Raw genomic sequence first — 25,705 nt, forward strand, 5'->3', positions numbered from 1 at the left:
CCTCCCTGGTGTTGTCTTAGTTTGGGATGGGTCTCGCCAGCTGTTAGTAAGAAAGTCCAGCCTCAACCTCCAAGGAGAAGTTGGAAGCAAACTCCTATCGCCCTCTCTGGGTCTCGTGTCCCTTTTGGGTGTGTTCGGGGTGTCTGACTCAAAAGGGCTGTGCGAGTAGCAGCCCAAGTGTGATCTCTAAATCCCACTTGCCACTTTAAGAAACCAGTCCACTTGGGGTTAATGACCAACTTCAGGCATGAAGCAGGAGAAAGATGCGCCCAGGACAGAATGTGAACAGAGTGCAGAAAGCCAGGTCTACTGGGTTCTCTCAGGAGGATCCTGGGGCCACCAGAAGAGGCACGGTGGGTCACTGTCATCAGAATCGGGGGCGGGGTGGGGGGGGATTGCAAGATCTGCCTGGCCTGAGCAAGATGCCATGTGGGGCTCCAGGCTACAGTGGAGTATGGAGGGAAGGGGTGACCAGGTGAGGAAGGGCCTCTTTGGATGATGCCTCAGATAGATGAGAGCCTCTCCTGGAGGTTGCAAATTGAACATGAGATAAAAAATAATGAGATGGAACAGGATTTCTAATTGACAATATTTATTGAGGGTTACTTGGATGCAGGGAGAGGGGCTGGATGCCTTGGAATGAGAGAGGAGACCCCTGCCCTGGGATCCTGCAGCTCCAGGACCCTATGGATGGGGTGAGGGTCAGGGGCCTGAGCACATTTTGCAGGGGTCTCTGTCAACTTCACAGTGCTCCTTTTATGCGTGACCTGGCTGCTGTAGCTTCTGTGGGACCTCCACTGGTCAGGCTCAGGTAGCTGCTGCCTGCATACTGCTTGTTGTTCTATTTGGAGGGTTTTGTAGTTTCCATGCCCTGGGTGATGGGGGTGCCGTCTGCCTTCCAGGCCACCATCACAGCACCTGAGGAGAAGTCACTGATGAGACACACCAGTGTGACCTTGTTGTCTTGGAGCTCCTCAGAGGAGGGCAGAAACAGAGTGACTGTGTGGGTGGCCTTCGGCTATCCTGTGGGGCGTAGGAGGGACAGGACATGAGAGGCTGAGCTTCCATGGAGGGAGCCCTGACCTCGGTGTGTGGCAGGGGTCAGGTCCCCGGTTCCAGTGCAGGACACTTCAGATGTGGGTCACAATGTCCCTGAGGAGGGTGCCTCAGAGTGTTCCTGAAACCAATCTGCCAGTCCTGAGAACGCCAGAGCCTGGCCCCTGCCTGCTTTGAGACCCTCCTAGGCCTTGACCTGTCACACACACAGGGGACCTTCAGTCGTCTGCCCCTGCCACCTCCTCACATCCTGGCAGGGAATCTGGGATCCCTTTGCCCCCCGATCTCCTAGATCCTCTGCTGTGGTCTCTGCTGGGCATATTTGTGACCTGACTCCTCCGTTCTGAGGGATTCAGGCCTTTGCCCTTCAGGTCTCTTTTACCCAAATCAGGTCCCGGAGCCTCCCTATGGAGTAAAGGCCTTGGAGCACCAGAGAGTTTGTCCTGGACTTCTCTTACTCTACAGGGTCTTTTCTGCTGTCCTCTCCCTGCTGCCCTCCAGCTACCTGGTCATAGGACAGGGGTCTACACTATGTACCCTGCCCCTTGTCCCCTCTGGGATTCTCATGTGCAAGGGAGCGTGTCCTGCAGACTCAGGAGCCCTGTCCTTAGATGACCCTTCCTGTAGCCTCCTGGAGTCCAGGGCCTTCCCCTCCCTCCTCCCTTCTGCAGGGTTCCTGGCTCAAGGCCTTGTCACATGGGGGCGCTGAGCCACATGAGTGAGGGAGGGAGTAGGGCCTGGTGAGTTGGGGTCTAGGGTAGCCGAGTCTCGTGAAAGCCTGTTCTTGCCTGTAGCCCTCAAGTCACATTCACCCTGCCTTGACCTAGTGTGACCTGGCCCCAATTCCTAACGGAATAGGATTCTGACACAGCCTCCATCAGACCACCAATGGATGCCCATTCTGTGATGGGGATGGCACCTTTCTCATTCGACCCAGTCCACCTGAGTCCTAACTTCACACAGGCTGGCCATGATGGCTCCAGCCATAACCATACACTAACTGTACCCTGCACCCTGTCTTTAGAATTGGATACTCTTCAAGGTTAAAATCTCAGCCCCATGCTCTGTCCCTGGCCTGGCTGGTGTCAACCCTGAGCCTGATCCATTTAATCACAGTGGATCACCTGTGTGCCTTAGCCTCACCCCGCATCCCAGCACTAGCGACATGAACACTAGTGTCTCGAAGGAGCATTCTAGGGCTTGCTAAGTTGGTTGGGACAGTGAATAGAATTACTGACTTTAAAGGTTATATAAAATTAACTGTTTTCCAACTGCAGGACTTGCCAGTAGCTTTTATAGCTAATGCGCATTTTAAAACTGAAAACTACATGGAAGTGTTCCCTTTTCCAGCCTTTTCATGCCCCTTGGTGATGGCATAACCATGGACCCCTCACCGAATAAATGGTCCTCTAACCGAGTTCATGGATGCGACTGGGAGGTTCAGCCCTGTTCCTGGTCTGCTTATGGCCTGGGCTCAAGGGTTTTCTGCCTCTAGCCCACAGCAGGGTTCCTGGAACCCTCCTCATTTTTCCCTGATGCCCCTCTCAGGGCCACTATTGTATCCTCACTAGACTCCACATCCTTCCCAGGTGAGCAAGAACCGCACCCCAGGACCCACTGTCCAGGGAAAACTCCCTACTGCTCAGGCATCAGGCTCAGTTAGCTGTTGGCTGGGTACTTCTCTGACACGTCATCCCACTCTGAACCTTCCCTCCTCCTCAGCAGCCTCCACCTCCTCGGTGGCCTCTCCCGGGGCCAGCACCTCTGTGACTCCCCATACATCTGCTCCTCCACCTCGATTGCCTTTGCTGGGGCCACTGTGGGGCCCTGCTGTGCCTCCAGGCCACAGACCATATCTAAAATAGTCAAGGACAGAAGAAAGAGGCAAAGGTCAGGGAACAGGCAGGCCACGGCACAGGAGGGAAGCCCTTGTAGGGACTCATATCTCATCCTCCTCCAGTGCAGTATGAAGACCCACAGGCTCCCTCCTAATACAAAGGGACAGTCCTCAGCGCCTGGCTAGGGAATGCCTCCAACCCTCCTCAGAAAAACAACAGAGAGTGGGGTGAGGGGCATGGGGAGCACCATGGGATCAGTATGGAGCCGCTGAGCCCTCAAGTGGGTGATGGGAGGTGGTGTCACAGCTGCACAGGCCTCCCTGGGGAGCTGCAGCAATGCCACCCTCGCCTGTCTCCATAGGTCCAGGGCAGGTGGTCGCTGATCCTCTGAGCATGTCCCCTGCATCCCCTTGATCAGGAGGATGGAAGCAGCCCCTTCAGTCGTGGAAATAAACACCACTCTTTTTGGCAACATCTTGGGGAATGTCTTCTCAAGGCAGCTCCCAGTTTCACAGCCTGGTCCGTAGTAAGGCTCGCCCTGGAACCTCACATGCACATTCCTGGGGCGGTCCAGGAGAAAAGCACAGGAAGGTCTCCATCACTTCTCTAGGCCACGTTAGGGAAAATGCTTCACTGTGGGGCTTGAACATTCCTGAGATGTCCCTGTAGCACATGCTGGCCTGCCCGTTGGGGCCTGCTCACCTTGGGTCAGCACTCTGGTCAACTCCTAGAAATGGTTTCCCCTGGATGAGGAGGGGACAACCCCTTTGTTCAGCGTTTTTCAGTTCACCCACACCCTTGTCTCCGTTCTCAAAAGCCCATTTTATCACACCATTATCAGCTTCTGGGACCTAAGAGGCTGCTGGTGGGAGTGGGGCAGCGGGGAGCCGGTCTGGAAAAGGCAACTGGTCATTCAACTGCAGCCCAAAGGCACAACTGCCACCCCAGACAGCCAAGGCTGGACAAGGGCAGTGGGACAGCCAGTAGCTAGGAGCTCACACTGTGGAGGGAGCCTGCTTGTGTTGAGACCCCAGCTCCACCCTGACTGTTTATCTACAGAGCCTGGACAAGTTAACTGCTCAGTGTCTGTTTCCCTAGCTCTAAAATGGGGATAGTAACCGTAATTGTGCCTATCATAAATGGGTGTGGATTTGTCAGTGTTTAGTGCATTATACTGAGAGCAAGTGCCTTGCCCATTGTGGGTACCCAGCGAGCCAATTTACACCCCCTCAGAGGAGAGCCATCAACAGGCATCCGAGGGACCCTGGAGCCCTGCATCCTGCAGGTGCCTGAGGTCCTGTACCTAGGAGAAGCCACTCCCCAACCCCACAGCAGTCTATAGAGCACTGTCTGGCCAGACTACACTTCTTTGTGCAGGTGTCAGGAGGGAGCTCGGGGCCTCCCTGGGCTCTGTCCTTCCCAGGCTGGACTGTCGAGAGCCCGGGACCCTGCCTTCCTTTCAGCCAGGCCCTTTTTTCCCTCCCTACCCCAAACTCACAGCCTCCTCATCACTCTCTGCCTCAGATTCCGGACTAATCTCATATGTCCTTTATCCCTGTTTACATCAGGGGCTGCAAGAAGCTCAGGGCACCCACCCACTAAACTGGAATTATTTGCTTAAGTGAACTTAATGATTTAATTTCCACACTACCTTTATTTCCTGCACAACAAATTCTACTCCATTTCCATAGTTTTGTGGTCCAGTGCTTGGGACGGATAGCCAAACCTGCAAGGTAGAGCAGACTTCTTATAGATTCTCGGAAATGTATTATAATAAAGACAGTGCTTGACATGTTGCTGGCAGAGGACAGCAGAAAAATTAGTAAAAACTTATTCCCAGATGAAACTTTTGATCCCAGTTTTTACCGTCAGTTTTTCAAGTCTACCTGAATTAGATTTGGGTTCTAGGAGGATTTTGCAAGGTTCATTGCACTTAAAATGGACTGTTTGTGCAGGCAGATACCTTTATTTAGATGAGACAATATAGAAAAGCAGCAGATCCAAGTCACCAAGAATGGCCTGGATTCAAATCCTACTTAGAATCTGCACATACCTGGGAGAGTGAAATGAACCCCTCTGTGCCTCAGTTCCCTATTCTGAGATGTGGGAATGTTAGTAGATCTATGCTATAGACCTACTAAGATCTATTGGGCTAAAAACAATGAGATACAGATAAAGGCTTAAGAAGACTCATGCTTTGCAAATGCCCAGAAGTGTTCAATCATTCAATGTCTGGAAGAATAGTCCAGATACTTGGTAGTGGTTGGATACACAGAGGGAGCGTGTATGGCTCCCAGGCAGGGGAGGGTGGAAAGTGACTTCACTGTTTCCATGGGCATGATGCTTTCCAGCTCATGAAAGAGATCTGTCATTTCCTTGATCCCCAAATTATCCCCGAGGGACGGGCAGAGCAGTGGCTACAAGCCGTGTTTTCCAAGTCAATGAATTAAAACTTAAGACGTTTTGAGTGACTTGCCCAGAGTTACCACAGTGAGACATGAGGATCTGGGGCAAAAATGTAATTGTTTCCCTGGGGACAGAGGTCCCTCAACACCTGAGTCCTCTAGATCATGCCTTGGACCCTGAACTGAGAGCTCTTCTCACAAGGTTTGTCAAATCCTGCTGCCCCAATATTTCTTTGGGATGGTTGATGCCCTGGAGAGGTGGCAGGTGGCTTACTGCATTTACTCACCTGCTCTATTATCCCTGTGTTGTCACTTTGATTAGTGTTATGACCCATCAGACAAACACATACATTCTCTCAGTTGCGATGCACAGTCTGAGATTTTGCCTAAATCCACTCTTTCCACCCATCAGGTGATTCTCATCTGCTGGCCTGGAGGTGGCCTGCCAGGTAAGAGGACACCCAGCATACCATGGAGCTGCTGCGTGCCCCAGTCCTGTGCACACTCACACCTTGCTTCTGCTTTCCCAGCTCTGACAATCCCAATTCTGGCTTCCAAAGCAATCCTGTACTTCCCTCTCAGTTCTCAGACTTCCCTGAACTGTTCTACGTTTGAATCAATGTTATAGTGACCATGACTGAGCTGTGACATTTGACATATCATAGTATATTGTTATCCATTGATAGATTTAACAGCATGTAACTTCATTTTTCAGACTTTTAGGAACATTTGTGGGCTAGGTGTGCTGGCTCATGGCTGTAATCCTGACATTTTTGGAGGCTAAGGCAGGAGGATTGCTTGAGGTCAGAAGTTTGAGGCCAGCCTGGGCAACATCGTGAGGCCTCTTCTCTACAAAATGTATTTTAAAAATTCGCCAGGTGTGGTGGTGAGCTCTTGTGTACCTAGCTCCATGGAAGAATGATGTGGGAGGATCATTTGAGCCAAGGAGTTTGAGGCTGCGGTGAGCTATGATCATGCTACTGCACTCTAGCCTGGGTGACAAAGCAAGACCCTGTCTCTTAAAAATAAAAAGCATTACTGAGTTACAAGTATCTCCATTTTATTTCTCATTATCTAATGTTACTGTTTTAATCCTGAGGCTTAACTACTTTAATAAACTAAAGGAAAGTTTTTTTTTTTAAAGGTAGTATCCAAAGCAGCCCATATGCACCTTTTAATAAATCCTAGTTTTATATGCCCTATGTCTAGAATTTACATTCTTGATCTGACTCTTATTTTTTCAAACTTCAAAAAACTCAATTTATACTTAGAACCAGACTTCTCATGTAACACAAGTAAAATTCCCATATTACACCTAACTTAAATCATTGAGAGGATCAAATAATATGTAAGAGCAGTCTATATACTACATAATGCACAATCAATTACAAAGTAAAGCTTTCTCAAATTAACTCAAAGGTCAAAAGTAAACAGTTAACATCCTTTAGAAAACCACAACAAAATAATATTTTGAGAAAATATGCACTTCAGCTACCCACTGAAGTTAAGGAGAGCACAGTCCCATCATCAAGAATTCCCCAGCGTTGTTTTTTTGTTTGTTTTAATACTCACACATTATTCCCCCTGCTTTCTTTTGTGTATATTACTGCATGTTCTCCCTTTTTCCTTTTCTGTGGAACCTATCTTGGGAATCACTCGGTAGCAGTAAAAAGACATCTTGCCCTTGTTTACAGCTCCGTAGTTCTCCTTTAGGGGGAAGTACCAGTTAATTTTAATAGGCCCTTACTAGACATTTCAGTTATTTCCCATATAGAGCTACGGAAAACAGTGCGACAAGGACTTTCTGCATAGGTTGTTTCATATTTAGGAGCATACCTTCAGGATAAAACGCCTCCAAGTAGGGTTTCCGGTTTAAATGTATTTGCAAGGTTGTGAGATTGTGCCAAATTCCCCTTCATGGAGTCGAGCCATTTTGCATTTTCACCACCACTATATGAATGCAACTTCCCTTGCAGCCAAACCAGAGAATGTATGGCTGTGTTTTTGGAATTTCCCTCAATAGGAGAGACACTGCAGTATAGTTGACATTTGCCTTTCTCTTATGTGTGAAGATGTGTTTAAGGATCATCTGCATTTCTTTTGCGGCGACTTGTCTATTTACCACTTTATTATCTATCAGATTCACTTGAATGTAAAGATTCTCAAGTCAGCCTATTTCAGGTCATTATTATTTGTCTCTTCACTGTTGACTCTCACCTGAACTACCCAACCAGCCTCCTAGCTGGTCTCCCTGCTTCCACCCTTGCCTGCATTACAGTATATTCTCACAGAGCCGCTGGTCTTTTTCTTGGAGAATTAACTGTGATCCCCAGGCTACAATCCTGCAGTGGTTTCCCATCTCAACTAAAGTCCATATTCTTTGTCAACGCTCACTGTGTGCACAAGGCCTTAACCCATCATATTCATTTCACTCTGCTACACCCAAACTAGTGTGGCTGCTAGAGCGGTGCAGTCCATTTCACCCTTGTGTCTCTCTGTTCTTTGCCCAAAATGAATTTGTTCCCATTTCAGGAATTCCATGGAAGATATTCCTCTCTGAAAGCCTCTCCCATCATCCTCACAAGACTCCCCCTCACATTTTTGCTTATTTTTAAAAACAAATAAGATGGGCTCTCTCTCTTGTCTGTGAAGGTGGGGATCTTCTGTCTTATTTCAAAAACAAAGGGATGCAACAAGCTCCAAGGGACAAATAAACAGTCATGAGAGGGTACTCAGAGCTTCTCATTCCACTGCCAGCTACCGACTGAAGGTTGCTGGCCGTGGCTGATGCTTAGTAGCCACAAAGCATCCTATGTCTCCTGGTTACCAGGAAGCAACCAAGTCAGGCTACTGGTTCACGATGCCCCCTCCGCAGACCCACCCAAGGGCCCACAATGCCCATCCCTGCTGCTGCCTACCTTGTGGCCATTCTGCCCGTCTATGGTGACTGCACTATTTGTCCTGGGCTGCCTGAGCTTTCCAGTCCTGAGAAAAGTGCAGCGGAGGGGGGGAGGGGTTGTTATTGGAAGTCACCCTGGGCAATGCACTCGATAGAAAACCCTGGTTACTGAAGTCAGTTCCATTAGCATCTCCGTTGTTCTGAGGCTGGCAGCTTCCATTTGCTTTGGGTAAAACCAAAAACAAAACAACTTTACGGCTCTGGCAGTAACATGTCATAACTTTTGCAGTCATCTGAAGCATGTCCCCTAATTTTTTTTCCTTCTTTTTCAAATTACAATTGGAAGAAACAAAGCAGCTTCTGACAATGTGACTTACTATTAAGAATACCATGTAATCTCTTCCATCGCACACTCTATTTTGAATTTCAGAATTCTCCACATATTTGAGTCTGAATTACCCCAGTTATTAGCTTACCTTAAGGAATGGGAGAAAAAGAACTGGGCCCTTAACTGGCTCGTTCACTTAGGGCCCAGACCAGCTGCATAGGTAAGGATAGAGAATGGCATGGGGACTCCAAAACTGGAGGATTTGAAATTTTACTGAGAAAAGGGAGGGACTAGACCAAAAAGGCCTCCACAGAGAAGGCTCAACAACAAAGACAGAGGCAGAACCAGCCTTTGTCCCTCATGCCGAGCCCTGGGAAAGCCGGCTATGGGCAGGAGGGAGCTGGAAGCTGAGGCAAAGGGGTGGGGGCCAGAGAGATGCCAGAGAGCAAATGGCACCCATGGCTTCTTTACCTTTGGGAATCTTTGGGTTGCTGTGGTAGTGCACGGGATGGACCTCCGTGGCTCCCAAATCCAATTTGGCAGCCTCTGCAGCGGTGGATGCTGGCGCCGCGGCTGCCACAGCCTCAGGAGTCTCAGATTCATCGCAGGGTCCCACGTTCAGCCTGCAGAAGTCACAGATGAGGCCACCGCAGGGGCCCATGGGAGAAGTCCGTTTGTTCTCCATGGGGCACCTTCACTCCACTTCACTCCCACCTGAGCCTTCAATCAGATGGACTGCACTGCCCTAGCAGCCACATTAGTCTTGCAGAAGTGGTGTGACCCCAGGCGTGCCTGGAGCCTCAGCCCATACTCTGCCACCCTCTCAAAGTCGCTGTTGTATGGAGTTGGGGAATTTCCCTGCTATTTAAAAAAAAAACGCTAAGAAGCACAAAAACTGCAGACAGTTGCAATCGGAGCTCCTCCTCCTTCCACTCCAAGCTACCGACTGAAGGCTGCTGGCCCTGGCTGATGCTTTGTACCCACAAAGCCTCCTATGTCACCTGGTTACCAGGAAGCAACCAAGTCAGGCTACTGGCTCACGATGCCCCACCCCGCAGACCCACCCAATGGCTCACAATGCCCATCCCTGCTGCTGCCTACCTTGTGGCCACTCTGCCCGTCTATGGTGACTGCACTATTTGTCCTGGGCTGCCTGAGCTTTCCAGTCCTGAGAAAAGTGCAGCGGAGCGGGAGAGCGGGTTGTTATCGGAAGTCACCCTGGGCAATGAACTCCATAGAAAACCCTGGTTACTGAAGTCAGTTCCATTAGCATCTCCGTTTTTCTGAGTCTGGCAGCTTTCATTTGCTCACCAAATGAAGTTCTATATACATTTCTGACTGCTTTTGTAAGGAAATGCTTCTCTCCTGTCTTACAAGTGTTAGTTTTTGTCTTTAACTTGACCATAGCCACTCCCAGAGCCCTGGTCTCACTGTCAGTAAACAGTGATGACTGTGACTTGCATGAAAGCCTACGACACATCACACTTTCCGTTCCTTGTCTATAAAATAGGGACTAAACTGTAGCAGGGTTGAAAAGACATTCATGTCAAAGTGGGAATTTCACAGTAATCAGAGCTCCATGGCTAAACTCCTTTGGGTAAAACCAAAACATAAACAACTTCTTTAGGGCTCTGGCCGTAACATGTCATAAGTTTTGCAGTCATTTGAAGAATGTCCCCCAATGTTTTTTCTTGTAGTTCCTGTTAATGTGACTTAAAACCGTCTATTAAGAATACCATATAATGTCTTCATGACAAACTCTATTTTGAATTTCAGAATTCTCCACATATTTGAGTCTGAATTACCCCAGTTATTAGCTTACCTTAAGGAATGGGAGAAAAGAAACAATTGGGCCCTTAACTGGCTCGTTCACTTAGGGCCCAGACCAGCTGCATAGGTAAGGATAGAGAATGGCATGGGGACTCCAAAACTGGAGGATTTGAAATTTTACTGAGAAAAGGGAGGGACTAGGCCAAAAAGCCTCCACAGAGAAGGCTCAGCAACAAAGACAGAGACAGAACCAGCCTTTGTCCCCCATGCTGAGCCCTGGGAAAGCCGGCTATGGGCAGGAGGGAGCTGGAAGCTGAGGCAAAGGGGTGGGGGCGTGGGGGCCAGAGAGATGCCAGAGAGCAAATGGCACCCATGGCTTCTTTACCTTTGGGAATCTTTGGGTTGCTGTGGTAGTGCACGGGATGGACCTCCGTGGCTCCCAAATCCAATTTGGCAGCCTCTGCAGCGGTGGATGCTGGCGCCGCGGCTGCCACAGCCTCAGGAGTCTCAGATTCATCGCAGGGTCCCACGTTCAGCCTGCAGAAGTCACAGATGAGGCCACCGCAGGGGCCCATGGGAGAAGTCCGTTTGTTCTCCATGGGGCACCTTCACTCCGCTTCACTCCCACCTGAGCCTTCAATCAGATGGACTGCACTGCCCTAGCAGCCACATTAGTCTTGCAGAAGTGGTGTGACCCCAGGCGTGCCTGGAGCCTCAGCCCATACTCTGCCACCCTCTGAAAGTTGCTGTTGTATGAAGTTGGGGAATTTCCCTGCTATTTAAAGAAAAAACGCTAAGAAGCACAAAAACTGCAGACAGTTGCAGTCAGAGCTCCTCCTCCTTCCACTCCCAGCTACCGACTGAAGGCTGCTGGCCCTGGCTGATGCTTTGTACCCACAAAGCCTCCTATGTCACCTGGTTACCAGGAAGCAACCAAGTCAGGCTACTGGCTCACGATGCCCCACCCCGCAGACCCACCCAATGGCTCACAATGCCCATCCCTGCTGCTGCCCACCTTGTGGCCACCCTGCCCGTCTATGGGCAGTTACTGACTTTCTCTAATACGGGGCACTGGATGAATAAACTGAATTATTTGCTTACATGAACTTAGTGACTTAATTTCCACACTACCTTTATTTTCTATAGGCCAAATGTTCTTCCGTCTGCGTATATTTGTTGCCCAGCACTTGGGATAGGCGGCCAAACCTGGTAGGGTTTGGTAGGTAGGCCTACCCTACCAGCCTCCCAGCTGGTCTCCCTGCTTCCACCCTTGCCTGCATTACAGTATATTCTCACAGAGTCGCTGGTGTTTTTCTTGGAGAATTAACTGTGATCCCCAGGCTACAATCCTCCAGTGGTTTCCCATCTCAACTAAAGTCCATATTCTTTATCAATGTTCACTGTGTGCACAAGGCCTTAACCCATCGTATTCATTTCACTCTGCTACACCCAAACTAGTGTGGCTGTTAGAGCGGTGCACTCCATTTCACCCTTGTATCTCTCTGTTCTTTGCCCAAAACGAGTTTGTTCCCATTTCAGGAATTCCATGGAGATATTCTTTTCTGGAAGCCCCTCCCATCATCCTCACAAGACTCCCCCTCACATTTTTGCTTATTTTTAAAAACAAATAAGATGGGCTCTCTCTCTTGTCTGTGAAGGTGGGGTTCTTCTGTCTTATTTCAAAAACAAAGGGACGCAACAAGCTCCAAGGGAAAATAACAGTCATGAGAGGGTACTCAGAGCTTCTCATTCCACTACCAGCTACCGACCGAAGGTTGCTGGCCCTGGCTGATGCTTTGTACCCACAAAGCCTCCTATGTCTCCTGGTTACCCGGAAGCAACCAAGTCAGGCTACTGGCTCACGATGCCCCCTCCGCAGACCCACCCAAGGGCCCACAATGCCCATCCCTGCTGCTGCCTACCTTGTGGCCACTCTGCCCGTCTATGGTGACTGCACTATTTGTCCTGGGCTGCCTGAGCTTTCCAGTCCTGAGAAAAGTGCAGCGGAGGGGGGGAGCGGGTTGTTATCGGAAGTCACCCTGGGCAATGAACTCCATAGAAAACCCTGGTTACTGAAGTCAGTTCCATTAGCATCTCCGTTTTTTGAGTCTGGCAGCTTTCATTTGCTCACCAAATGTAGTTCTATATACATTTCTGACTGCTTTTGTAAGGAAATGCTTCTCTCCTGTCTTACAAGTGTTAGTTTTTGTCTTTAACTTGACCATAGCCACTCCCAGAGCCCTGGTCTCACTGTCAGTAAACAGTGATGACTGTGACTTGCATGAAAGCCTACGACACATCACACTTTCCGTTCCTTGTCTATAAAATAGGGACTAAACTGTCTCAGGGTTGAAAAGACATTCATGTCAAAGTGGGAATTTCACAGTAATCAGAGCTCCATGGCTAAACTCCTTTGGGTAAAACCAAAACATAAACAACTTCTTTAGGGCTCTGGCCGTAACATGTCATAAGTTTTGCAGTCATTTGAAGAATGTCCCCCAATGTTTTTTCTTGTAGTTCCTGTTAATGTGACTTAAAACCGTCTATTAAGAATACCATATAATGTCTTCCATGACAAACTCTATTTTGAATTTCAGAATTCTCCACATATTTGAGTCTGAATTACCCCAGTTATTAGCTTACCTTAAGGAATGGGAGAAAAGAAACAATTGGGCCCTTAACTGGCTCGTTCACTTAGGGCCCAGACCAGCTGCATAGGTAAGGATAGAGAATGGCATGGGGACTCCAAAACTGGAGGATTTGAAATTTTACTGAGAAAAGGGAGGGACTAGGCCAAAAAGGCCTCCACAGAGAAGGCTCAGCAACAAAGACAGAGACAGAACCAGCCTTTGTCCCCCATGCTGAGCCCTGGGAAAGCCGGCTATGGGCAGGAGGGAGCTGGAAGCTGAGGCAAAGGGGTGGGGGCGGTGGGGGCCAGAGAGATGCCAGAGAGCAAATGGCACCCATGGCTTCTTACCTTTGGGAATCTTTGGGTTGCTGTGGTAGTGCACGGGATGGACCTCCGTGGCTCCCAAATCCAATTTGGCAGCCTCTGCAGCGGTGGATGCTGGCGCCGCGGCTGCCACAGCCTCAGGAGTCTCAGATTCATCGCAGGGTCCCACGTTCAGCCTGCAGAAGTCACAGATGAGGCCACCGCAGGGGCCCATGGGAGAAGTCCGTTTGTTCTCCATGGGGCACCTTCACTCCGCTTCACTCCCACCTGAGCCTTCAATCAGATGGACTGCACTGCCCTAGCAGCCACATTAGTCTTGCAGAAGTGGTGTGACCCCAGGCGTGCCTGGAGCCTCAGCCCATACTCTGCCACCCTCTGAAAGTTGCTGTTGTATGAAGTTGGGGAATTTCCCTGCTATTTAAAGAAAAAACGCTAAGAAGCACAAAAACTGCAGACAGTTGCAGTCAGAGCTCCTCCTCCTTCCACTCCCAGCTACCGACTGAAGGCTGCTGGCCCTGGCTGATGCTTTGTACCCACAAAGCCTCCTATGTCACCTGGTTACCAGGAAGCAACCAAGTCAGGCTACTGGCTCACGATGCCCCACCCCGCAGACCCACCCAATGGCTCACAATGCCCATCCCTGCTGCTGCCCACCTTGTGGCCACCCTGCCCGTCTATGGGCAGTTACTGACTTTCTCTAATACGGGGCACTGGATGAATAAACTGGAATTATTTGCTTACATGAACTTAGTGACTTAATTTCCACACTACCTTTATTTTCTATAGGCCAAATGTTCTTCCGTCTGCGTATATTTGTTGCCCAGCACTTGGGATAGGCGGCCAAACCTGGTAGGGTTTGGTAGGTAGGCCTACCCTACCAGCCTCCCAGCTGGTCTCCCTGCTTCCACCCTTGCCTGCATTACAGTATATTCTCACAGAGTCGCTGGTGTTTTTCTTGGAGAATTAACTGTGATCCCCAGGCTACAATCCTCCAGTGGTTTCCCATCTCAACTAAAGTCCATATTCTTTATCAATGTTCACTGTGTGCACAAGGCCTTAACCCATCGTATTCATTTCACTCTGCTACACCCAAACTAGTGTGGCTGTTAGAGCGGTGCACTCCATTTCACCCTTGTATCTCTCTGTTCTTTGCCCAAAACGAGTTTGTTCCCATTTCAGGAATTCCATGGAAGATATTCTTTTCTGGAAGCCCCTCCCATCATCCTCACAAGACTCCCCCTCACATTTTTGCTTATTTTTAAAAACAAATAAGATGGGCTCTCTCTCTTGTCTGTGAAGGTGGGTTTCTTCTGTCTTATTTCAAAAACAAAGGGACGCAACAAGCTCCAAGGGAAAATAAACAGTCATGAGAGGGTACTCAGAGCTTCTCATTCCACTACCAGCTACCGACCGAAGGTTGCTGGCCCTGGCTGATGCTTTGTACCCACAAAGCCTCCTATGTCTCCTGGTTACCCGGAAGCAACAAGTCAGGCTACTGGCTCACGATGCCCCCTCCGCAGACCCACCCAAGGGCCCACAATGCCCATCCCTGCTGCTGCCTACCTTGTGGCCACTCTGCCCGTCTATGGTGACTGCACTATTTGTCCTGGGCTGCCTGAGCTTTCCAGTCCTGAGAAAAGTGCAGCGGAGGGGGGGAGCGGGTTGTTATCGGAAGTCACCCTGGGCAATGAACTCCATAGAAAACCCTGGTTACTGAAGTCCATTAGCATCTCCGTTTTTTTCTGAGTCTGGCAGCTTTCATTTGCTCACCAAATGTAGTTCTATATACATTTCTGACTGCTTTTGTAAGGAAATGCTTCTCTCCTGTCTTACAAGTGTTAGTTTTTGTCTTTAACTTGACCATAGCCACTCCCAGAGCCCTGGTCTCACTGTCAGTAAACAGTGATGACTGTGACTTGCATGAAAGCCTACGACACATCACACTTTCCGTTCCTTGTCTATAAAATAGGGACTAAACTGTCTCAGGGTTGAAAAGACATTCATGTCAAAGTGGGAATTTCACAGTAATCAGAGCTCCATGGCTAAACTCCTTTGGGTAAAACCAAAACATAAACAACTTCTTTAGGCTCTGGCCGTAACATGTCATAAGTTTTGCAGTCATTTGAAGAATGCCCCCAATGTTTTTTCTTGTAGTTCCTGTTAATGTGACTTAAAACCGTCTATTAAGAATACCATATAATGTCTTCCATGACAAACTCTATTTTGAATTTCAGAATTCTCCACATATTTGAGTCTGAATTACCCCAGTTATTAGCTTACCTTAAGGAATGGGAGAAAAGAAACAATTGGGCCCTTAACTGGCTCGTTCACTTAGGGCCCAGACCAGCTGCATAGGTAAGGATAGAGAATGGCATGGGGACTCCAAAACTGGAGGATTTGAAATTTTACTGAGAAAAGGGAGGGACTAGGCCAAAAAGGCCTCCACAGAGAAGGCTCAGCAACAAAGACAGAGACAGAACCAGCCTTTGTCCCCCATGCTGAGCCCTGGGAAAGCCGGCTATGGGCAGGAGGAGCTGGAAGCTGAGGCAAAGGGGTGGGGGCGGTGGGGGCCAGAGAGATGCCAGAGAGCAAATGGCACCCATGGCTTCTTTACCTTTGGGAATCTTTGGGTTGCTGTGGTAGTGCACGGGATGGACCTCCGTGGCTCCCAAATCCAATTTGGCAGCCTCTGCAGCGGTGGATGCTGGCGCCGCGGCTGCCACAGCCTCAGGAGTCTCAGATTCATCGCAGGGTCCCACGTTCAGCCTGCAGAAGTCACAGATGAGGCCACCGCAGGGGCCCATGGGAGAAGTCCGTTTGTTCTCCATGGGGCACCTTCACTCCGCTTCACTCCCACCTGAGCCTTCAATCAGATGGACTGCACTGCCCTAGCAGCCACATTAGTCTTGCAGAAGTGGTGTGACCCCAGGCGTGCCTGGAGCCTCAGCCCATACTCTGCCACCCTCTGAAAGTTGCTGTTGTATGAAGTTGGGGAATTTCCCTGCTATTTAAAGAAAAAACGCTAAGAAGCACAAAAACTGCAGACAGTTGCAGTCAGAGCTCCTCCTCCTTCCACTCCCAGCTACCGACTGAAGGCTGCTGGCCCTGGCTGATGCTTTGTACCCACAAGCCTCCTATGTCACCTGGTTACCAGGAAGCAACCAAGTCAGGCTACTGGCTCACGATGCCCCACCCCGCAGACCCACCCAATGGCTCACAATGCCCATCCCTGCTGCTGCCCACCTTGTGGCCACCCTGCCCGTCTATGGGCAGTTACTGACTTTCTCTAATACGGGGCACTGGATGAATAAACTGGAATTATTTGCTTACATGAACTTAGTGACTTAATTTCCACACTACCTTTATTTTCTATAGGCCAAATGTTCTTCCGTCTGCGTATATTTGTTGCCCAGCACTTGGGATAGGCGGCCAAACCTGGTAGGGTTTGGTAGGTAGGCCTACCCTACCAGCCTCCCAGCTGGTCTCCCTGCTTCCACCCTTGCCTGCATTACAGTATATTCTCACAGAGTCGCTGGTGTTTTTCTTGGAGAATTAACTGTGATCCCCAGGCTACAATCCTCCAGTGGTTTCCCATCTCAACTAAAGTCCATATTCTTTATCAATGTTCACTGTGTGCACAAGGCCTTAACCCATCGTATTCATTTCACTCTGCTACACCCAAACTAGTGTGGCTGTTAGAGCAGTGCACTCCATTTCACCCTTGTATCTCTCTGTTCTTTGCCCAAAACGAGTTTGTTCCCATTTCAGGAATTCCATGGAAGATATTCTTTTCTGGAAGCCCCTCCCATCATCCTCACAAGACTCCCCCTCACATTTTTGCTTATTTTTAAAAACAAATAAGATGGGCTCTCTCTCTTGTCTGTGAAGGTGGGGTTCTTCTGTCTTATTTCAAAAACAAAGGGACGCAACAAGCTCCAAGGGAAAATAAACAGTCATGAGAGGGTACTCAGAGCTTCTCATTCCACTACCAGCTACCGACCGAAGGTTGCTGGCCCTGGCTGATGCTTTGTACCCACAAAGCCTCCTATGTCTCCTGTTACCCGGAAGCAACCAAGTCAGGCTACTGGCTCACGATGCCCCCTCCGCAGACCCACCCAAGGGCCCACAATGCCCATCCCTGCTGCTGCCTACCTTGTGGCCACTCTGCCCGTCTATGGTGACTGCACTATTTGTCCTGGGCTGCCTGAGCTTTCCAGTCCTGAGAAAAGTGCAGCGGAGCGGGGGAGCGGGTTGTTATCGGAAGTCACCCTGGGCAATGAACTCCATAGAAAACCCTGGTTACTGAAGTCAGTTCCATTAGCATCTCCGTTTTTCTGAGTCTGGCAGCTTTCATTTGCTCACCAAATGTAGTTCTATATACATTTCTGACTGCTTTTGTAAGGAAATGCTTCTCTCCTGTCTTACAAGTGTTAGTTTTTGTCTTTAACTTGACCATAGCCACTCCCAGAGCCCTGGTCTCACTGTCAGTAAACAGTGATGACTGTGACTTGCATGAAAGCCTACGACACATCACACTTTCCGTTCCTTGTCTATAAAATAGGGACTAAACTGTCTCAGGGTTGAAAAGACATTCATGTCAAAGTGGGAATTTCACAGTAATCAGAGCTCCATGGCTAAACTCCTTTGGGTAAAACCAAAACATAAACAACTTCTTTAGGGCTCTGGCCGTAACATGTCATAAGTTTTGCAGTCATTTGAAGAATGTCCCCCAATGTTTTTTCTTGTAGTTCCTGTTAATGTGACTTAAAACCGTCTATTAAGAATACCATATAATGTCTTCCATGACAAACTCTATTTTGAATTTCAGAATTCTCCACATATTTGAGTCTGAATTACCCCAGTTATTAGCTTACCTTAAGGAATGGGAGAAAAGAAACAATTGGGCCCTTAACTGGCTCGTTCACTTAGGGCCCAGACCAGCTGCATAGGTAAGGATAGAGAATGGCATGGGGACTCCAAAACTGGAGGATTTGAAATTTTACTGAGAAAAGGGAGGGACTAGGCCAAAAAGGCCTCCACAGAGAAGGCTCAGCAACAAAGACAGAGACAGAACAGCCTTTGTCCCCCATGCTGAGCCCTGGGAAAGCCGGCTATGGGCAGGAGGGAGCTGGAAGCTGAGGCAAAGGGGTGGGGGCGGTGGGGGCCAGAGAGATGCCAGAGAGCAAATGGCACCCATGGCTTCTTTACCTTTGGGAATCTTTGGGTTGCTGTGGTAGTGCACGGGATGGACCTCCGTGGCTCCCAAATCCAATTTGGCAGCCTCTGCAGCGGTGGATGCTGGCGCCGCGGCTGCCACAGCCTCAGGAGTCTCAGATTCATCGCAGGGTCCCACGTTCAGCCTGCAGAAGTCACAGATGAGGCCACCGCAGGGGCCCATGGGAGAAGTCCGTTTGTTCTCCATGGGGCACCTTCACTCCGCTTCACTCCCACCTGAGCCTTCAATCAGATGGACTGCACTGCCCTAGCAGCCACATTAGTCTTGCAGAAGTGGTGTGACCCCAGGCGTGCCTGGAGCCTCAGCCCATACTCTGCCACCCTCTGAAAGTTGCTGTTGTATGAAGTTGGGGAATTTCCCTGCTATTTAAAGAAAAAACGCTAAGAAGCACAAAAACTGCAGACAGTTGCAGTCAGAGCTCCTCCTCCTTCCACTCCAAGCTACCGACTGAAGGCTGCTGGCCCTGGCTGATGCTTTGTACCCACAAAGCCTCCTATGTCACCTGGTTACCAGGAAGCAACCAAGTCAGGCTACTGGCTCACGATGCCCCACCCCGCAGACCCACCCAATGGCTCACAATGCCCATCCCTGCTGCTGCCCACCTTGTGGCCACCCTGCCCGTCTATGGGCAGTTACTGACTTTCTCTAATACGGGGCACTGGATGAATAAACTGGAATTATTTGCTTACATGAACTTAGTGACTTAATTTCCACACTACCTTTATTTTCTATAGGCCAAATGTTCTTCCGTCTGCGTATATTTGTTGCCCAGCACTTGGGATAGGCGCCAAACCTGGTAGGGTTTGGTAGGTAGCCTACCCTACCAGCCTCCCAGCTGGTCTCCCTGCTTCCACCCTTGCCTGCATTACAGTATATTCTCACAGAGTCGCTGGTGTTTTTCTTGGAGAATTAACTGTGATCCCCAGGCTACAATCCTCCAGTGGTTTCCCATCTCAACTAAAGTCCATATTCTTTATCAATGTTCACTGTGTGCACAAGGCCTTAACCCATCGTATTCATTTCACTCTGCTACACCCAAACTAGTGTGGCTGTTAGAGCGGTGCACTCCATTTCACCCTTGTATCTCTCTGTTCTTTGCCCAAAACGAGTTTGTTCCCATTTCAGGAATTCCATGGAAGATATTCTTTTCTGGAAGCCCCTCCCATCATCCTCACAAGACTCCCCCTCACATTTTTGCTTATTTTTAAAAACAAATAAGATGGGCTCTCTCTCTTGTCTGTGAAGGTGGGGTTCTTCTGTCTTATTTCAAAAACAAAGGGACGCAACAAGCTCCAAGGGAAAATAAACAGTCATGAGAGGGTACTCAGAGCTTCTCATTCCACTACCAGCTACCGACCGAAGGTTGCTGGCCCTGGCTGATGCTTTGTACCCACAAAGCCTCCTATGTCTCCTGGTTACCCGAAGCAACCAAGTCAGGCTACTGGCTCACGATGCCCCCTCCGCAGACCCACCCAAGGGCCCACAATGCCCATCCCTGCTGCTGCCTACCTTGTGGCCACTCTGCCCGTCTATGGTGACTGCACTATTTGTCCTGGGCTGCCTGAGCTTTCCAGTCCTGAGAAAAGTGCAGCGGAGCGGGGGAGCGGGTTGTTATCGGAAGTCACCCTGGGCAATGAACTCCATAGAAAACCCTGGTTACTGAAGTCAGTTCCATTAGCATCTCCGTTTTTCTGAGTCTGGCAGCTTTCATTTGCTCACCAAATGTAGTTCTATATACATTTCTGACTGCTTTTGTAAGGAAATGCTTCTCTCCTGTCTTACAAGTGTTAGTTTTTGTCTTTAACTTGACCATAGCCACTCCCAGAGCCCTGGTCTCACTGTCAGTAAACAGTGATGACTGTGACTTGCATGAAAGCCTACGACACATCACACTTTCCGTTCCTTGTCTATAAAATAGGGACTAAACTGTCTCAGGGTTGAAAAGACATTCATGTCAAAGTGGGAATTTCACAGTAATCAGAGCTCCATGGCTAAACTCCTTTGGGTAAAACCAAAACATAAACAACTTCTTTAGGGCTCTGGCCGTAACATGTCATAAGTTTTGCAGTCATTTGAAGAATGTCCCCCAATGTTTTTTCTTGTAGTTCCTGTTAATGTGACTTAAAACCGTCTATTAAGAATACCAGGCCGGGCGTGGTGGCTCAAGCCTGTAATCCCAGCACTTTGGGAGGCCGAGACGGGCGGATCACGAGGTCAGGAGATCGAGACCATCCTGGCTAACACGGTGAACCCCGTCTCTACTAAAAAAATACAAAAAATTAGCCGGGCGACATGGCGGGCGCCTGTAGTCCCAGCTACTCGGGAGGCTGAGGCGAGAGAATGGCGTAAACCCGGGAGGCGGAGCTGCAGTGAGCTGAGATTCGGCCACTGCACTCCAGCCTGGGCGACAGAGCGAGACTCCGTCTCAACAAAAAAAAAAAAAAAAAAAAAAAAGAATACCATATAATCTCTTCCATGACAAACTCTATTTTGAATTTCAGAATTCTCCACATATTTGAGTCTGAATTACCCCAGTTATTAGCTTACCTTAAGGAATGGAGAAAGAAACAATGGGCCCTTAACTGGCTCGTTCACTTAGGGCCCAGACCAGCTGCATAGGTAAGGATAGAGAATGGCATGGGGACTCCAAAACTGGAGGATTTGAAATTTTACTGAGAAAAGGGAGGGACTAGGCCAAAAAGGCCTCCACAGAGAAGGCTCAGCAACAAAGACAGAGACAGAACCAGCCTTTGTCCCCCATGCTGAGCCCTGGGAAAGCCGGCTATGGGCAGGAGGGAGCTGGAAGCTGAGGCAAAGGGGTGGGGGCGGTGGGGGCCAGAGAGATGCCAGAGAGCAAATGGCACCCATGGCTTCTTTACCTTTGGGAATCTTTGGGTTGCTGTGGTAGTGCACGGGATGGACCTCCGTGGCTCCCAAATCCAATTTGGCAGCCTCTGCAGCGGTGGATGCTGGCGCCGCGGCTGCCACAGCCTCAGGAGTCTCAGATTCATCGCAGGGTCCCACGTTCAGCCTGCAGAAGTCACAGATGAGGCCACCGCAGGGGCCCATGGGAGAAGTCCGTTTGTTCTCCATGGGGCACCTTCACTCCGCTTCACTCCCACCTGAGCCTTCAATCAGATGGACTGCACTGCCCTAGCAGCCACATTAGTCTTGCAGAAGTGGTGTGACCCCAGGCGTGCCTGGAGCCTCAGCCCATACTCTGCCACCCTCTGAAAGTTGCTGTTGTATGAAGTTGGGGAATTTCCCTGCTATTTAAAGAAAAAACGCTAAGAAGCACAAAAACTGCAGACAGTTGCAGTCAGAGCTCCTCCTCCTTCCACTCCCAGCTACCGACTGAAGGCTGCTGGCCCTGGCTGATGCTTTGTACCCACAAAGCCTCCTATGTCACCTGGTTACCAGGAAGCAACCAAGTCAGGCTACTGGCTCACGATGCCCCACCCCGCAGACCCACCCAATGGCTCACAATGCCCATCCCTGCTGCTGCCCACCTTGTGGCCACCCTGCCCGTCTATGGGCAGTTACTGACTTTCTCTAATACGGGGCACTGGATGAATAAACTGGAATTATTTGCTTACATGAACTTAGTGACTTAATTTCCACACTACCTTTATTTTCTATAGGCCAAATGTTCTTCCGTCTGCGTATATTTGTTGCCCAGCACTTGGGATAGGCGGCCAAACCTGGTAGGGTTTGGTAGGTAGGCCTACCCTACCAGCCTCCCAGCTGGTCTCCCTGCTTCCACCCTTGCCTGCATTACAGTATATTCTCACAGAGTCGCTGGTGTTTTTCTTGGAGAATTAACTGTGATCCCCAGGCTACAATCCTCCAGTGGTTTCCCATCTCAACTAAAGTCCATATTCTTTATCAATGTTCACTGTGTGCACAAGGCCTTAACCCATCGTATTCATTTCACTCTGCTACACCCAAACTAGTGTGGCTGTTAGAGCGTGCACTCCATTTCACCCTTGTATCTCTCTGTTCTTTGCCCAAAACGAGTTTGTTCCCATTTCAGGAATTCCATGGAAGATATTCTTTTCTGGAAGCCCCTCCCATCATCCTCACAAGACTCCCCCTCACATTTTTGCTTATTTTTAAAAACAAATAAGATGGGCTCTCTCTCTTGTCTGTGAAGGTGGGGTTCTTCTGTCTTATTTCAAAAACAAAGGGACGCAACAAGCTCCAAGGGAAAATAAACAGTCATGAGAGGGTACTCAGAGCTTCTCATTCCACTACCAGCTACCGACCGAAGGTTGCTGGCCCTGGCTGATGCTTTGTACCCACAAAGCCTCCTATGTCTCCTGGTTACCCGGAAGCAACCAAGTCAGGCTACTGGCTCACGATGCCCCCTCCGCAGACCCACCCAAGGGCCCACAATGCCCATCCCTGCTGCTGCCTACCTTGTGGCCACTCTGCCCGTCTATGGTGACTGCACTATTTGTCCTGGGCTGCCTGAGCTTTCCAGTCCTGAGAAAAGTGCAGCGGAGGGGGGGAGCGGGTTGTTATCGGAAGTCACCCTGGGCAATGAACTCCATAGAAAACCCTGGTTACTGAAGTCAGTTCCATTAGCATCTCCGTTTTTCTGAGTCTGGCAGCTTTCATTTGCTCACCAAATGTAGTTCTATATACATTTCTGACTGCTTTTGTAAGGAAATGCTTCTCTCCTGTCTTACAAGTGTTAGTTTTTGTCTTTAACTTGACCATAGCCACTCCCAGAGCCCTGGTCTCACTGTCAGTAAACAGTGATGACTGTGACTTGCATGAAAGCCTACGACACATCACACTTTCCGTTCCTTGTCTATAAAATAGGGACTAAACTGTCTCAGGGTTGAAAAGACATTCATGTCAAAGTGGGAATTTCACAGTAATCAGAGCTCCATGGCTAAACTCCTTTGGGTAAAACCAAAACATAAACAACTTCTTTAGGGCTCTGGCCATAACATGTCATAAGTTTTGCAGTCATTTGAAGAATGTCCCCCAATGTTTTTTCTTGTAGTTCCTGTTAATGTGACTTAAAACCGTCTATTAAGAATACCATATAATGTCTTCCATGACAAACTCTATTTTGAATTTCAGAATTCTCCACATATTTGAGTCTGAATTACCCCAGTTATTAGCTTACCTTAAGGAATGGGAGAAAAGAAACAATTGGGCCCTTAACTGGCTCGTTCACTTAGGGCCCAGACCAGCTGCATAGGTAAGGATAGAGAATGGCATGGGGACTCCAAAACTGGAGGATTTGAAATTTTACTGAGAAAAGGGAGGGACTAGGCCAAAAAGGCCTCCACAGAGAAGGCTCAGCAACAAAGACAGAGACAGAACCAGCCTTTGTCCCCCATGCTGAGCCCTGGGAAAGCCGGCTATGGGCAGGAGGGAGCTGGAAGCTGAGGCAAAGGGGTGGGGGCGGTGGGGGCCAGAGAGATGCCAGAGAGCAAATGGCACCCATGGCTTCTTTACCTTTGGGAATCTTTGGGTTGCTGTGGTAGTGCACGGGATGGACCTCCGTGGCTCCCAAATCCAATTTGGCAGCCTCTGCAGCGGTGGATGCTGGCGCCGCGGCTGCCACAGCCTCAGGAGTCTCAGATTCATCGCAGGGTCCCACGTTCAGCCTGCAGAAGTCACAGATGAGGCCACCGCAGGGGCCCATGGGAGAAGTCCGTTTGTTCTCCATGGGGCACCTTCACTCCGCTTCACTCCCACCTGAGCCTTCAATCAGATGGACTGCACTGCCCTAGCAGCCACATTAGTCTTGCAGAAGTGGTGTGACCCCAGGCGTGCCTGGAGCCTCAGCCCATACTCTGCCACCCTCTGAAAGCGCTGTTGTATGAAGTTGGGGATTTCCCTGCTATTTAAAGAAAAATCGCTAAGAAGCACAAAAACTGCAGACAGTTGCAGTCGGAGCTCCTCCTCCTTCCACTCCCAGCTACCGACTGAAGGCTGCTGGCCCTGGCTGATGCTTTGTACCCACAAAGCCTCCTATGTCACCTGGTTACCAGGCAGCAACCAAGTCAGGCTACTGGCTCACGATGCCCCACCCCGCAGACCCACCCAATGGCTCACAATGCCCATCCCTGCTGCTGCCCACCTTGTGGCCACCCTGCCCGTCTATGGGCAGTTACTGACTTTCTCTAATACGGGGCACTGGATGAATAAACTGGAATTATTTGCTTACATGAACTTAGTGACTTAATTTCCACACTACCTTTATTTTCTATAGGCCAAATGTTCTTCCGTCTGCGTATATTTGTTGCCCAGCACTTGGGATAGGCGGCCAAACCCGGTAGGGTTTGCTAGGTAGGCCTACCCTACCAGCCTCCCAGCTGGTCTCCCTGCTTCCACCCTTGCCTGCATTACAGTATATTCTCACAGAGCCGCTGGTGTTTTTCTTGGAGAATTAACTGTGATCCCCAGGCTACAATCCTCCAGTGGTTTCCCATCTCAACTAAAGTCCATATTCTTTATCAATGTTCACTGTGTGCACAAGGCCTTAACCCATCGTATTCATTTCACTCTGCTACACCCAAACTAGTGTGGCTGTTAGAGCAGTGCACTCCATTTCACCCTTGTATCTCTCTGTTCTTTGCCCAAAACGAGTTTGTTCCCATTTCAGGAATTCCATGGAAGATATTCTTTTCTGGAAGCCCCTCCCATCATCCTCACAAGACTCCCCCTCACATTTTTGCTTATTTTTAAAAACAATAAGATGGGCTCTCTCTCTTGTCTGTGAAGGTGGGGTTCTTCTGTCTTATTTCAAAAACAAAGGGACGCAACAAGCTCCAAGGGAAAATAAACAGTCATGAGAGGGTACTCAGAGCTTCTCATTCCACTACCAGCTACCGACCGAAGGTTGCTGGCCCTGGCTGATGCTTTGTACCCACAAAGCCTCCTATGTCTCCTGGTTACCCGGAAGCAACCAAGTCAGGCTACTGGCTCACGATGCCCCCTCCGCAGACCCACCCAAGGGCCCACAATGCCCATCCCTGCTGCTGCCTACCTTGTGGCCACTCTGCCCGTCTATGGTGACTGCACTATTTGTCCTGGGCTGCCTGAGCTTTCCAGTCCTGAGAAAAGTGCAGCGGAGGGGGGAACGGGTTGTTATCGGAAGTCACCCTGGGCAATGAACTCCATAGAAAACCCTGGTTACTGAAGTCAGTTCCATTAGCATCTCCGTTTTTCTGAGTCTGGCAGCTTTTATTTGCTCA

At 49.4% G+C, this 25,705-nt stretch overlaps 1 protein-coding gene across 9 annotated transcripts; it reads right to left on the reverse strand.

Annotated features, from left to right (window-relative positions):
- Positions 1 to 575: 575 nt before the first annotated feature.
- LOC117087364 (uncharacterized protein C22orf42-like) lies at positions 576 to 23,293 on the reverse strand. 9 transcript variants are annotated; one of them, XR_004438782.1, is made up of 10 exons: positions 22,904 to 23,293; positions 21,365 to 21,516; positions 19,995 to 20,199; positions 18,458 to 18,609; positions 17,402 to 17,606; positions 14,813 to 14,955; positions 12,219 to 12,361; positions 10,682 to 10,833; positions 9,628 to 9,832; positions 9,002 to 9,149 (listed from the first exon to the last, which is right to left on the reverse strand). XR_004438782.1 is itself a non-coding variant. In XM_033217461.1 (4 exons), exons 1-3 carry the CDS (start codon positions 10,893 to 10,895, stop codon positions 3,615 to 3,617), a joined length of 312 nt encoding a protein of 103 aa, XP_033073352.1. In that variant the 5' UTR covers positions 10,896 to 10,904; the 3' UTR covers positions 576 to 1,023; positions 3,597 to 3,614. The 9 variants fall into 9 exon arrangements, 1 of the variants encoding a protein (XP_033073352.1); XR_004438785.1 differs by lacking the exon at positions 9,628 to 9,832; XR_004438779.1 differs by having other exon boundaries at positions 9,002 to 9,832.
- Between the last annotated feature and the right edge of the window lie 2,412 nt (positions 23,294 to 25,705).

The sequence above is a fragment of the Trachypithecus francoisi genome, unplaced genomic scaffold (genome assembly GCF_009764315.1).
Source record: "Trachypithecus francoisi isolate TF-2019V2 unplaced genomic scaffold, Tfra_2.0 Contig00648, whole genome shotgun sequence".
Classification (NCBI taxonomy): domain Eukaryota; kingdom Metazoa; phylum Chordata; class Mammalia; order Primates; family Cercopithecidae; genus Trachypithecus; species Trachypithecus francoisi.

Excerpts from the sequence above, each read along its gene's own strand:
- LOC117087364 (XM_033217461.1), bottom strand. The coding sequence starts at position 10,895 with ATGGAGAACAAACGGACTTCTCCCATGGGCCCCTGCGGTGGCCTCATC. Across the intron at positions 4,621-10,681 it reads CAACCCAAAGATTCCCAAAG|GTTTGGCTATCCGTCCCAAG; the intron begins GTAAAGAAGCCA and ends TCTACCTTGCAG. Across the intron at positions 3,638-4,545 it reads TTGTTGTGCAGGAAATAAAG|GGGAAACCATTTCTAGGAGT; the intron begins GTAGTGTGGAAA and ends CTCCTCATCCAG.